This window comes from Rhea pennata, chromosome 22 (assembly GCF_028389875.1).
Source record: "Rhea pennata isolate bPtePen1 chromosome 22, bPtePen1.pri, whole genome shotgun sequence".
NCBI classification, from domain to species: Eukaryota; Metazoa; Chordata; class Aves; order Rheiformes; family Rheidae; genus Rhea; species Rhea pennata.
This window is the reverse complement of record NC_084684.1, coordinates 8,663,510-8,676,778: the sequence shown is the minus strand read 5'-3', so window position 1 is coordinate 8,676,778 and position 13,269 is coordinate 8,663,510. Positions and strand designations below refer to the sequence as shown.

Below are 13,269 nucleotides of genomic sequence, written 5' to 3'. Positions count from 1 at the left end.
CCGCTACCGCGCCGCGCGCCCGCCCCCCGCCGCCATCTTCCGGGCGCGCCGGACGTGACGCGCGCGGCGCGCCGGACGTGACGCGGCGCGCGATGGCGGCGGCGGTGTCAGGGCGGCGCGGCGCGGCGCGTGTAGCGCTGGACGGACAGCTGGAAGTGCGCGGGCGTGTTGCGCCCCGGCCGGAGCAGCACGACGTAGGCCTTGGGCAGGAAGAAGCCGCCGAGGAGGGCGCCCAGGGCGGCGAGGCCGCCGAGCGCGGCCGGCAGCGGGCGGCCCTGGGCCGCCAGCGTGCAGGCGGAGCAGGCCAGCAGCGGCAGCAGGCTCAGCGTGACGCTCTTGGCCTCGCTGTAGTTGCCGGGCAGGTCCTTGCCCAGGTAGCTGACGGCGAAGCAGCCGGCGCCGAGCAGCGCGTTGTAGGCGACCGCGGCGGCGTGCGAGGTGTCCTGCGAGCACTCGAGCACGACGCGCTCGGCCGACGCGCCGTAGTTCCGCCAGGGCACCGGCGGGCTGAGGCTCAGCGAGAGCAGGCACAGCGCCGCCTGCGCGGCCGTGCTGCCGCCGATGAACAGCGCGGGCCCCCGGTGCCTCCTCCAGGCCCCGTAGAGGGTCGGCCGCTTCCTGTTCAGCTTGAAGATGCAGAGGACCTGGAAGGAGCGAGTCGCGATACACGAGAGCACAACGGTGACGCTCACGGAGAAGAGCGGGAACCTCACCAGGCACGTGAGCCGCGTGGGCTCGCCGAAGTAGCAGAAGAGGCTGCTGCAGGCACAGGCCAGAGCGCCCAGCATGACGAAGCACATCTTGCCGCCCGCTGACTTGACCACTGGTGTTGAGATGTTCAGGGCAAAGACAACAGCCAGCCCTGCCACAAGCAGCAGGAAGAGGACCATGGGAGTCAGCAGGGCCCAGGAGGTGGGGTCGGCCCAGGACAGGAACTCAACAGTCCGGTTGAAGCAAGCTTCACTCCTAGCTGGGGCCCACTCATCTCTCCCACAGGACTGGCAAGCGTAGAGGTCTGCAGAGGACACGGGCGCGGGCAGGAGCTGAGGCGCCTCCCACGCCGCGGACCCAGGTAAGAGATCCACCTGCCTGGAGTGCCACCCCTCCCACCGCCCACAGGCTCTGGCTGGGACTGCCCGCTCCGCAGGCCCCTCGGGCTCTGCTCCTTCAGCTTGGGCACTTCCAAGCCTTCTGTAGCAGCAGGGCTCCTTTCCCAACGCGTGGTCCGCTGCTTGGGACGAAAGGCAGCAAGCCCGGGAGTTAAGGTGTGCCCTTCTGCACGCCCTTAGCAGCGCGGGGCAAGGGGATTAAAGGGGAGAGCTCTGGCCAGGGCTTACTGCTGAACTGGCCGAGATCCAGGCCAGGAGGGAAAGTTGCCTGCAGCAGTAGCCAGAGGCCTGCAAAGACTAGCAAGTGCCTGCAGCAGCTCTGCTTCTTCAGGTGTGGTACGGATGTGGGAAAAGTCTGACCAGGCACGTTCAGAAACAGCCTGCGGACGTTCCCTGTGCCTGCTGTTACCCAAAGCTGGGGGTTTCGTCCTCGCTCAAGGGAGGGCTGCCACGTGTCAAGGGGCACCTGCTGGCAGTAAGTTTGGAGCTGTGGCTAGGGTGCCTGAGACGAGACAGTCCTGCTGCCAGTCCCGGGCAGGGCACATTTCCATGTGCCCCGAGGTCTGGGGAGCGGCTAGTGACCGCGTGGTGCGGAAGGACTCATCCTCACTGGGGGGACAAAGGCAGCCTGGGGCTGAATCCCCCTCCCAGGGGATGTGGTGCAGGAAGCAGCTGTCGGGCAGATCCTCCCTTGCTCCGGGCACCACAAGGAGGTGGCAGAGCACGTCAGGAAGCGGGCTCTGCGGGCGCCACCTCAGCTGGTCATTTGACTGCGCGGAACCATCCGTTAGCAGCTTCACCCAGCAGAGCGCTGGGCCCTGGCTGCGGTCAAGCACCGGCGGTGGTTTTTGCATACCCACAAGCATTTAAACGGAGATGTCAGACTGACCTGCATTTAGGTGACCTCAAATATATTTACTCCTCATAGCAAAGAAAAGTCAGTGAGAGAGGAGGAGGCAGCTGCTGGGGCTGGGTGAAGGGCAAGGGGTAAGACAGAAGCAGGGAGCAGACAGAACAGGGAGGAGAGGTGCAGTCAGGAGCAGAGCATCAAGGAAAGGGGTGGGGGAAGCCGTTCAGGATTTACTAACCCATTCTGTTCAGGAAGGTTCCTGCTGGGCAGGCCACGCAACTGAAGCAGCACTTGTGGCGGCCTTGCTGCACCCTCTTCTCCCCTGCTTGGCAGGCCTCGGAGCACACCGAGGCAGGAGCCTGTCGGGAGCACAGCAGCGATCAGGCACGCAGAGGCCGAGCCTCTGCGGCAGCAAACGGGATGGGCGGTAGGACAGGTCAAGCTGAGCACGAGGCCCACGCTGGCAGTGTTTGGGAAGCTTCCTGCCCTTAATTCCAGGATAGACCCTGGGCAGTGGCTGAGACTCGCCATCGCCCCTCCAACACGTTGGTGGGAGAATGTTTAACAGTAAAGGTAAAAACAGGTGTTGGGAGGCTTTTAGGCTCGCGTGCCTCCTTCTGGATTTTGGCAAAAGTTGCCCGTAGTGGGAATGTAGAGATCCTCCCACCCCCTTATTGTTGCTTCCTGCCCTCAGATTTGTTCTGTTACGGGAAAGCACTAAAGAAATTGTGGGAATGTAGCTGGCTTGACCGTGAACAATAAACACGATTTGGAAGCAGAACAGTACCTGGTTATCTTTTGTGTGCCATAGGATTTTGTCCTGGTCGATACTCAGTCTGTCAGGGCTTACACTGAAAGATCCAACTACGTCAAAAGACCAGCTTGGGCCTCTCCAGTTCCACGTAACGATGTCGTACCCTTTAAGAATGTCCCCGTAGGCATCAAAAGAGATCTGGTTCTCGTGCAGGCTGAAGTTTACTTGCCTGATTTTTTCTAGGAGCTGCAGGACCAAGGAGTAAGAGAAAAGCCCTTCATGATGACAAGACTCCCACCGAGAACCTTGTCTCAGGTGGGAGAGGTGTTAGAGGTCCCCTTTTGTGCTCATATCTCCTCTCTCAAATTCCTCATCAGCTAGCGTACACGCAGCTGCAGAAACTCTCCTCCAGGTTTTTGCAAGGGGCTCGTGGTAGAGGAATGGAAATGACCCAGAGTGCAGGCCTGGATCCATCCAGGCTGCTTGGACTGTGATGGGCAGCGGAAGCCCACAAGGCAGCCTCTGCGCAGCATCCGGATGGAAAGCTGAAAGCAGATGGAGACTCGCACAGCTGGAGACATCAGTTAAGGGGAGGCCTTTGAGAGAAGGCCTGCACTGATCCACATGCCAGAGGCTGAGATTTATAACTGGGAGCAGTGTGGAGGACTCGGTTTTGAATGCTGTAACAGCGCCCTAGCTGCCAAAACAGCCTGCCTTCTGCTTGGAGGTGACTGTCTGAGGGGGATCGAAAACCCCTGCACATGAGGGGTACCACTTTGTGGGGAAAATCCATACCGCAAAGGGAAGGTCTTTCCTTGCATTGCTCTTACCTGCCAGGGATAGACTCTGTCTTTGTTGCATGCTCCTGAAGCACAGCCCAGCAGGTTGTGGAGACCATGGGCGACAGCGTACACAGCTGTGTACACGCTGTAGGAGGCTTTCGTGTCATACTCATCAGGGGTGGTGGTGAGCAAGTGGCATCCTGTACAGCCCTGAGTGCAGTTCAGCTGGGTGCTCTCTCTGCTGTTTCCACCATTTCCCCTACCTGCCCCTGTGCTGTTGGCGCTTTCTTCTGCATTTTTCCAAGATTCAGAATGTTTCAGTATCATGGACTCTGCCTGCCTGATCGACATCCCAATCACAGAGCCAATATTCTGGATGCCAGGCACATGCCAGATCGTTTGGGCTAAAGACCAGTCTTCAGTGCCCACCCAGACCATGCCCGTGATGTTCTCCTGGACCACCGCTTCAAAGAAGGGGCGGGCAATGTGCTTGCTGGAGAAGACGATGGTGACATTGACCCTGGTATCTGTGAGGATTCTGACCATGTGGCGGAGCTCCGGGCTGCTGGCATCCTTGTTCGAGGGGATGATGCCTTGGTAGGCAACGCAGATGTCGTTCACACTTAGCAGCTTGTGGAGGGCCCCTAATCCACTCCTGCCGTAGGTGTTGTCACTGCCCAGCAGAGCAACCCAAGTCCACTTGAACTTTTGCAGCAGCAGGACGATGGCCTTCACCTGCTGCCTGTCGCTGGGAATAGTGCGCAGGAACGAGGGGTACAGCCGCTTCAGACTCAGCGTTTCCACAGAAGCTTCGTAACTAATCTGCAGAGGGAGTCAGGGAGAGGAGGTTACCCAGTCTGAGCAGTGACAGCTGAGGTGGGCACCTGCACCATGCGACAGTGCCCAAGGAGGAGATGGCACAAGTAGGTCTCTTGAAGAGAATTAGAGCTGGGGAGGTGGCAGACTTGAAGGCAAGTGCTCCTTTGTGTGCTGCTGCAAGAGAAGTCTTTGAAGGACAGCCAGCTAGGCGTGGTTCCTGCCTGTGAGCGAAAACCTTGGGATGAGATCCTGGGCAATGCTGCCAGACCAAAGCTGGTGCCAGGTACTACAGAGGAGCACCGAGGCTGCGTTTCTAGCCAACAGTCATCTACCTGCTCTGCAACTCCAAGCCTGCTCTCCTCTCACAAAATTAGTGCTCAAGAGCTCTTTGCTTTTGCTTCAGATACCCCTTTGCAACGTACTCGTCCCTGCTGCGGGGGAGCTAAGCTTACCTCTGGTATAAGGAAGACGCTCAGGATAGCTGCTGTGGTGAGGGCCAGATTAGTGCTGTCGGGCCCGATGACAGCCACAGCCCTGGACTCGTACTGCTGGAAGGAACGGAGCACCTCAATGCTGTGCTGCCCTTTCCGGACAAGGGCGCGCAGCGTTGCGTGTATGTTGGCAGACTCCGAACACGTGTTGTAGACGTCATAGCCCAAGGTGACGTTGGGGAGGAGGGTGCTGGAGTTGTTTATCTCCTCCACAGTGAGCCTCATGGTCTGGAACAGGCGGTAGCCGTGGCTGCGGAAGGCGCTGGCGCTGCACGAACACAGGTGTATCCGAAACGCCTGCTGGAGCGCCGCGGACGGGTCCCCCTGGGCCCGGGGCCGGCGAGCGAACGGACACGCTACGATGGTGCCGCTTCGCTTTGCTGCGCCCTGCCCTGCCCACCCAGCAGCAGCTGAAAGCGCTCGGGAGGATGAATCGGGGACCGCGACTTCGCGGTACGGAGGGACGCGCGATTGCTACCGCAGCTGCGCGGCGCGGCTGCCCGTCCTAGTTCGGGCGCCTGGTAGCTCCCGTTTCCCCTGCGCTCTCCTCGGGGCGACGCGCCGGCCTTTCTGCCCTCCGCCCTCCCAGCACGGGCGGCTGTGAGGGCGAAGAAGCGGGCTGCACCTGAGGCGCTGCGAGCTGCGGTGCCGCAGGGGGGACCCACGCTCGCACGGGGGACCTGCCGGGGCCCCGCCGCGGTCCCCTCACGGCCCCCTCGCGGCCCCGGGGGCCCCGCCGCGGTCCCCTCACGGCCCCCTCGCGGCCCCGGCGCACTCACTCGCCGCAGGCGTCCACGCGCGGCGGCCCGCGGCGGCAGGCTGCGCAGCCGGAAGAGCCCAGCGATGGTGTAGTCGCCGTCCCTGGCGAAGGCGGCGGCGGCGGCGGCGCGGGCGCAGAGGCAGAGCAGAGCGAGCGGCACCGTGGCGAAGGCGGCGGCGGGGCGCGCGGGGCGGCGGCGTCTCTTAGCTACCGCCATTTGCGTGGGGGCGGGCGGGGCGGGGCGGCGCCGGGCGGCGCCTCTCGCGAGAGGCGGCGGCAGTGGAGGGGGAGGGCTGAGGCGGCCATGCCGGCGCGGCGCGGCCTGCCGGGCCGCCGCCCGCGCCGGGCCCCGGTGCGCCCCGCCGCGTCCCGCGGGGGGCGGGCGGAGGCCGCCTGGCGCGAGTTCGCCGCCTCCTTCGTCCGCGCCGGCATGGTGCCGCCGGCCGAGGCGGGCCTCACGGCGGTGGAGGCGGCCGAAGGCGCCGCCGTGCTGCTCCTGGCGCCGCAGCAGGTGGGTGCTGCGGCCCCGCGGGCCCCGCCGCGCGCCGCCGCCGCCGCCTCACGGCTGTGTCCCCGCAGGCGCTGACCTTCACCGGGAAGTGCCGCCTCACCTGCCTCTACGGCGCCGTGCGCGTCCTGGGCTTCGCCATCGCCTCGCACCAGCCGGGCCAGCAGCTCTTCTCGCCGCCCACGCACTGCGCCCTCGCGCTGGAGGCGCTGCCCGCCGCCGCCCAGCCCGCCGCCGACCTCCGCCAGCTGCGCGCCGCCGCCCGCGCCGCCATGCGGGCGCACCGCGTCCGCCGCCGTGAGTGGGCCCCGGGGCGGGGGGGGGGGGGCTGCCCTCTGCCGCCGCCATTTCGGGGGGGGGATGCGCCGCCATTTGGGGCGCGGCGCCGCCGCCATTTCGCGCGCGGTGAAGGCGGCGTTTTGCCTTGCAGAGGCGCGGGTGAAGGTGATGGCGCGGTTCTCGCCGCAGTGCGCCGTGGTGCTGCTGGAGCACCTGGACACGCCGGTGACCCGCTTCCTGCTGAGCCACCCGCCGCTCTCCCGCCTCTTCGAGCCCCAGGTGAGCCCCAGCGTCGCACTTCCTGCTCGACCCGGCCGCCACCTCGTCCCTCCGTGTCTGTCTCCAAAAGAGCCCCAAAACATGGCCACAGCGTGGCTTAGCGCGCCTTGTGGGAGGCCTGTCAGCACCCTGCGCCGCCCTCACGCGCGCCAGCCTAAGCCTTTCTCCACCGACCCCTAGAAAAAGGAAGAGCCGAACTTCACGCCCGAAGATGCGGTTCTGGCGTCCGTTGGGATCGTGAAATGTAGCCCTGAGCGAGGCCTGTTGGTGTCGGAGAGCATGTTCTTGGCCCTGGAGGAGCTGATCCAAGCGTGCTGTGGTGAGCGCTGTTTGCTGGTGCGACTGCCAATTTGAGTTGCGCTAGTAGCCTCGAGAAAGGTCGCTCTTTAATTATAACTAGGGAGACTGTCCCCTTGGAAAAAAGCTTGTTGTGGGGTCAGGTGCTTATCTAAATAGTGTGAGTCTTGGAGCTCTTTCATCACCTGCTAGAGAGGTAGTGCACAGATGTGAGGGCGCTTTTCAATTTGATGTCAAAGCTCATGTTTTGCTCTTGCTTGCAGTGGGTAGAAAAAATGTCCCCTCGTCTATGCAGCAACATGTGAAATGTCATGAGCAGCTGGTACTCATAAGTATGGATTTTTGTGCTAGAGCTGACTTCTTCCTTTTAGGAGCCTTTCTTACTTTTGTTAACACCCTTTTATCTTTGAAGGATTTCTTCCTCCCCCTCCCCCTTTTTTATTTGAAATGCTTGCATTCCAGCTAGATGACTTAGTGGGATTTTTTTTTCCTTTTTTTCGTTTTCTCTTTCTGTCTCAGATGCATATAAACAGGGCGCATCAAAGTAACTTATGGTACTGGTCTGTTTCAAAGTATGTTTGTTTTTCCAGCGGAAGATGAAGGTGTCCCTGTGATTATGGTGTGTGGTCCAAAAAATGTTGGAAAGTCAACATTTAACAGATACCTAATTAACCTGCTACTGAATCAGTGAGTCTTTTCATTTTCTCTAGTTTTAAGTACTGCATGTGATTTAGGGTAAGGAAGAAAGAAAAACTTGACTGCCAGGATTCTCAAAAGGTTACCATTTGGAGGTTGAGTATTAAGAATAAAATTAAGTTAAGAATTCCTGTTTTGGATTCCTTCCAGAAAAGCTGGCTACTTAAATATTTCTGTCGAACTGCTACTTACTTGATGTCTTAGAGTACATGAACTGCTTGGACACCAAGTAGTTAGAGTTCAGTAAGGAATGGGGAGTCGTACCATTTAAGAATCATACGCAGAAAGTTACAATTTGTTGGGGGTCTTCCAAGCTGCTTGGCACAATAAGGTGTGGAAACTTGTTCTCTTAATCGTTGCTTGCGTAAAATAAAGCTTCTGTAAATCTCATAGTTGGTGGGGTGCTGCTTGGTACTGCTTCTAGGTACCGTTCTAGCCTATCTTCTCATAGATGGAATAGTGTGGAGCAGTTTTAATAGCATAAACATGTATCATGTGATCTGAAATGTGGTGTAGATGAGCCCTTTGTGTTCTTTGCTTGGCTGATCATGCTATTTGTTCAAGTCAAGGGAGGAGAGAGCAAAGTGGTAGTTTGTATTTTGAGAATTTAATTTGAATGGCCTTGAACAAAATTAGATTCTGCTTCCGATATTTTGCAAGTTGTGGCCTCTTTTCTTTATGGTGTAACCTAATACATTGGCTTCCTTTATTACAGCCTTCCCTCTGTTGAGTATCTGGAATGTGATATAGGTCAAACGGAATTTACACCGCCTGGGTGTGTGTCTTTAACTAATGTAACAGAGCCATTTCTTGGTATGTATTTTGCTGTTTTCTGCTCTTGCCAGAAACAAGTTTCATTCTCTGAAGGCGCTTTCTGTGTAGAATTTGTACTTTGAGTGAACTGGCCATATCTATTGCAGGTACATGGCAAAGAATAGAAGAAAAGCTGTAAAAGTTTCCATGCTAGGGGCCTCAACTTCCTGTGAAAGTCTCGTTAAGTAACCTGGAGTTATTCTCCTGGGTTTTTCTTGTGTGTTTTAAAGAGAAGAGAAAATACTTGTTCTAGAAGCAGTTGGAACAGGTTGTGGCAGACAAAAGCGCATTGCCAGCTTTCAGATGTGTAGGGTCTCTTTGGGAAAATCTTTCTCGTTATTTATGGTCTGTAGAAGCAGGTCTAATACAAGATCAAAGTAACTTGAAAAATACAAAGCAGATTCATGTAGGTTGGAGACTATTGTTCTAAGCACAAGAAAATTATGACCAGAAAAACCACTGGTATTTTTGGTCACCAGTGGATTCAGGTGCTTGTGTAAAAAGGATATGACCAGACTGGTTTATTTCTTGGGTAGTCTGTCATAGAGAGTAGAGCTATGCATAGAGAAATTTCAGAGCTAAATTCAATCTCGTACAATGGATTACTCATTGTAATTCAGGTTGTTTCTTCTTTATCTCCTTCTACCAACCCTAATCTTATACACTCTATACTAGAAGATAGTTCCCGAGTTTTTGAAAACTCAAGAATGTGAAAACGCTCATTAAAAAAAAAAAAAGGCACAGAGTCATGCAAGAGAGAAAAAGTGCTTCAGAAACTTCTCCATAGGTGCTGACTGCAGAACAATTACTCTTAGCGTATTACAAACAAAACAGAAGAAACCTCTAAGCTGCTTTCAGAAGAGATTGCATATATGTGCTATAGTTGCTTTAAATTACTGAAATTACCAGAGGTTGGTTCTTCACTTTCGCAGGTCCCCCGTTCACTCATCAGCGAATGCCACGTAAGATGGTGTATTATGGACAGCCCAGTTGTGAGCAGGACTCTGAGAGATATGTTGATGTAGTGAAGTATGTGTTTAACTCCTACAAGAAGGAGGTGCCTTTAGTCATCAACACCATGGGCTGGGTGAAAGGTAAACGGCAAACGGCATAAACCTCTTACGAGATGAGGCAGAATGTTGTAATCTGTACCGCCACACTTCCTACATCTGGAACTAGAAAATGCAGATTACTCCACGTGAGCCGGTATTGCTGTTTTATAGTCAGTGTTTGCACTTGTTTACACAGTAGCAGCAATCATGTTCCCTTTGCTCCCTAAAGGCGAGGGGTTGCTGCTTCTGACTGATATCATTCGGCTGCTGTCACCCAGTCACATTGTTCAGATGGATGTGTATGACTGGAAGGCTATGGCTCCGCTGACTCCAGAGTATGTTCATCTTGCTCCTGGCCTATATACTAAAGGCAAACAGCAACCCAAGTGCAAGCAGATGAATGCAAGCAGAGCAGAGAACTGGAAGCCCTCTGAAGGGGAGAGAGACACCTTGGCTCCTGAATACAAATTGCTGTATATTCATCCAGAATTCCCTCGAGCAGGAGTTGCAGGTGAAGCGTAAGTAGAAAGTTAGTGTTATATTGTGGGCTTGATGAGCTTAAAACAACATTCCTAGTCTGGCAGTAAATGTATAATAGAGAGCTTTCTCTTTGTGTTTGCCTTCAGAGCCCCATTACATCATTCAGAGTTGATTAGTTTTAGTGCCTTGTGTTAGGGTAGGGAGGAACAACAAACAACAAAAACAAAACCTTAGAAAACTCTATTCCCAGTACCTGCGTCAGTTACTTACATCTATTCTGGGCTTGGCTTCCACTTGCAGTCACTGAATGTTAATGTCTGTTTCTTTCCTTTCTCATGCATGCTCTCTCTTGCTCTTGTGAGCAAGTTCCTTACCCATTTCTTACAGACGTAGATGGTGATTGCTATCTCTTAGGTTTTTTTCATACTTCAAGTCAGTCTGTGTTGCTTATATCTCTGAAATGCATATTCTTCTGCACCTTGAATCTTTCTTGCTAATTTTAAGTATTGTACTCTGTGTTGTGACTGACTAATTGAAAGATGTGTCAGCATCGTGGTCAGAGAAGGGAGGCAGTATCTAATAAGAGACTGTATGTATGTATTTAACTACTTTGTTAATTAAGGCCTTTTTGAAATTGAAATAATACCCTGAGTTTTCTGTTCCATTAGAGTTAGTAAGAGTGTAGTTCTAAGATTTCTTTGGTGTGGGAAGATATAACAACTAAACTGGTATGAAATAGTGGCTAATATTGCTGTATGCATTACCTTTTCTTGATTTCTTGTGATTATTTTTCCAGCCGGGTACATAGTGGTATCTTACGTGACATGGCGATACTGGGTTACCTTGGTCAGCTGCAACCCCCAGACGTAGGATCAGTACTTCCTCTGCAGAGTCTTGTGCCATATCAGGTAAACTGAAATTTTGAAAGACTTGGAACTGTTGCAGGGAGGCTGGCCTTTAAGAATTTAGAGTGCTGCTTGCACTGCAAATGTTTTGTGGAACTGTGGGGAGAAAACACCTCTTTAAACTAGGAGGAGGGGAAAAAAACCAGTGCGTTTAAAAGAGATTTTTGCTGATGTGTCAGTGTGGCATAGTGTGTTTCTACACGTGGGTTGTAAGCTCTCGGGTTTTGTATACTTAGCATTGTCTCTGAAAAATCAAACTAAATTGATGTTGAGCTAATGGTATGCAGGTTTTTTCCTTAGGTACCTTTTAATGCTGTTGCACTCAGGGTTATTCACACTGATGTTGCTCCTACCAACATCATGTATGCTATGAATGCCAGCTGGGTTGGGCTTTGCAGGATACCAGATGAAGTCAGATCCCAAACTGACGGACCAGTCTTGTTGACACAGACACCAGTCTGCGATTGCCTTGGCTTTGGTGAGTGACTCCTAGAAACATTCCCACTTGTCAAAATCTGACAGGGATATTGCAGAATGACAGAATTATCAGTAGTCTCTTTCAAAGGCAACTGGAAAAGTAGGATTAGATAAAAGAGTAAGTGTTTGCTACTGCAGAAATGTGTTCCATTATAAGCTGTGCTTGGAGTCCTCTGTTTTCCACTGCAGTGTGGTAATGGCTATGGGGAATGTCACTGCGTGGTGGCTTTCTTGTTTGTTTGTTTTTTGGTTTTTATTTATTTATTTTATTTTTTTGTAGCTTGTTTTCTCACTTGCACTTTGGTAACTTGACAGATTACTCATTTTTAGATTTATGTTTTCAAAACCAGATTCTAAATGATTTGTGTGAAAATCCTTGTGTTGACCGAGACTTAAATTTTTATTTCATATTCAGAGAGAAGCAATTTCCTTTCTCTGAGCAGAGCTGGAACAGTAGTGTTTGTGGTCAACTAATCTCAGTTTTCTTTGCAGAAGACTGAATTTAATAGTACAGTTCTGTTCTTGAGCTCAGTTTGGAGCTTGTTGAAGTGTCTGTAGGAGCATGTAGTTATAAATGGGGATTTATAGCAATATGAGAAACTAGCTGGTTTTAATCTATGCTGAAGTGTTGAACGTCAGGATCTGGAAATACGGGTTTTTCTCAAAGATGTTTGGAGAATCCCATTCTTAGTTCTGGAAAAAACAGTTATTCAAAGAGCTTCCACTGTGTGCAGCAACTGTACAAGTCTGAAATAATTCACAGGCTGTTTTTTTTAAGACTGAACTTTGCATATATTTTCAAGGAATTGTCAGAGGGGTTGATATGGAGAAGAAGCTTTATCATATTCTGACACCAGTACCTCCTGAGAACCTAAGACTAGTGAACTGTCTGCTTCTTGGAAATATCGCTGTTCCAAATTGTATTCTTGTGAGCCAGGTAAGAGTTGCATAGGAAGTAGGAAGAAGCTATTTAAAGTTAGCCTGGAGATCACGTGTGTGTGTGTCTGTCTGTCTCTTAGGCTTGTGTGTGTCCAGAAGTTTCTGGGCACTAAGAAGTGGTTATCCTACTAGGAATTGTCCCTAATGCATAAAAATAACTGAGGAGATTTGTTTTTTTCTCAATTTTCAGCTATCAGTGGAGTTTGTTCAGTGAAACCTTAACTGCTTTTCCCCTGCAGACTTTTTCAGCCTATTTAGAGGGAAAAAAAATGTGTTATAGCTGAAGACTTAATTTCCTGAATTTGTTTCTCTGTTCCTGGTTTTTCCAGCAAGGAATTGAAGGAGAGATACCTTACGTCACCTCAGAATATAATTACAGCATCTTAGGATCTGGGAAGCTGAAAAAGAAGAAGCATTTCAAGAGAAGGGAGTTCATGTTCCCATGTGATTTCACTTAAAAGACTTTGAGAGCTTGAAATACAGGATTTGTTGTATACGGAGCCTTGTGAGAGCTAGGTGTATTCACAGAAGCCCCAGATACTGTAGAGCTCTGCGTGACCCTGAACAAGTGTCCAGTGTGGATATTACAACATGTCCATTTTTATTGTTCTTTTATATTTGCAATATGTATTTTGGTGTTTTGTAATAAATATCTATTAAAAATGTTTGTTTGTTAGGACTTTTTTTCCTCTAAGCCTGTACTGACTTAGGCATAGCTAGTGTAACTTGGGAATAGTTATTGAAAGCTCCTTCTTTCTCACAGAGCAAGTTAGTAAAGTGATTCCTTCTGCTGTTTAAATTTTAGCCTTCTACTTTCAGCAGAAACCAAATCCATTACTCGTGATTTTTGGTCAGAAATTGCACAGATCATTCTTTCCCTGAATCCATAACTAACTTGCATCTTTCTTTGAGAGCTTCACTGTCCTGTTTGATTTTATTACAGCTATTTTAGAAAATCCTTTTGCTAGGTAACTGAAAG

The 13,269-nt window shown here is 52.3% G+C and overlaps 2 protein-coding genes across 2 annotated transcripts; one reads left to right on the top strand and one right to left on the bottom strand.

The window, feature by feature from the left end:
- Positions 1-107: 107 nt before the first annotated feature.
- TAS1R1 (taste 1 receptor member 1) lies at positions 108-5,782 on the bottom strand. Its single transcript, XM_062593735.1, has 6 exons — positions 5,581-5,782; positions 4,767-5,197; positions 3,544-4,317; positions 2,747-2,959; positions 2,198-2,318; positions 108-1,015 (listed from the first exon to the last, which is right to left on the bottom strand). Exons 1-6 carry the CDS (start codon positions 5,780-5,782, stop codon positions 108-110), a joined length of 2,649 nt encoding a protein of 882 aa, XP_062449719.1.
- An 87-nt stretch (positions 5,783-5,869) lies between these two features.
- NOL9 (nucleolar protein 9) lies at positions 5,870-12,955 on the top strand. The gene is made up of 12 exons (XM_062593270.1): positions 5,870-6,076; positions 6,145-6,370; positions 6,504-6,631; positions 6,812-6,950; positions 7,519-7,615; positions 8,340-8,437; positions 9,370-9,531; positions 9,719-10,007; positions 10,766-10,877; positions 11,175-11,352; positions 12,155-12,288; positions 12,620-12,955. The coding sequence occupies exons 1-12, from the start codon at positions 5,870-5,872 to the stop codon at positions 12,746-12,748; spliced, it is 1,899 nt and encodes a 632-aa protein (XP_062449254.1). The 3' UTR covers positions 12,749-12,955.
- The last annotated feature ends 314 nt before the right edge of the window (positions 12,956-13,269 follow it).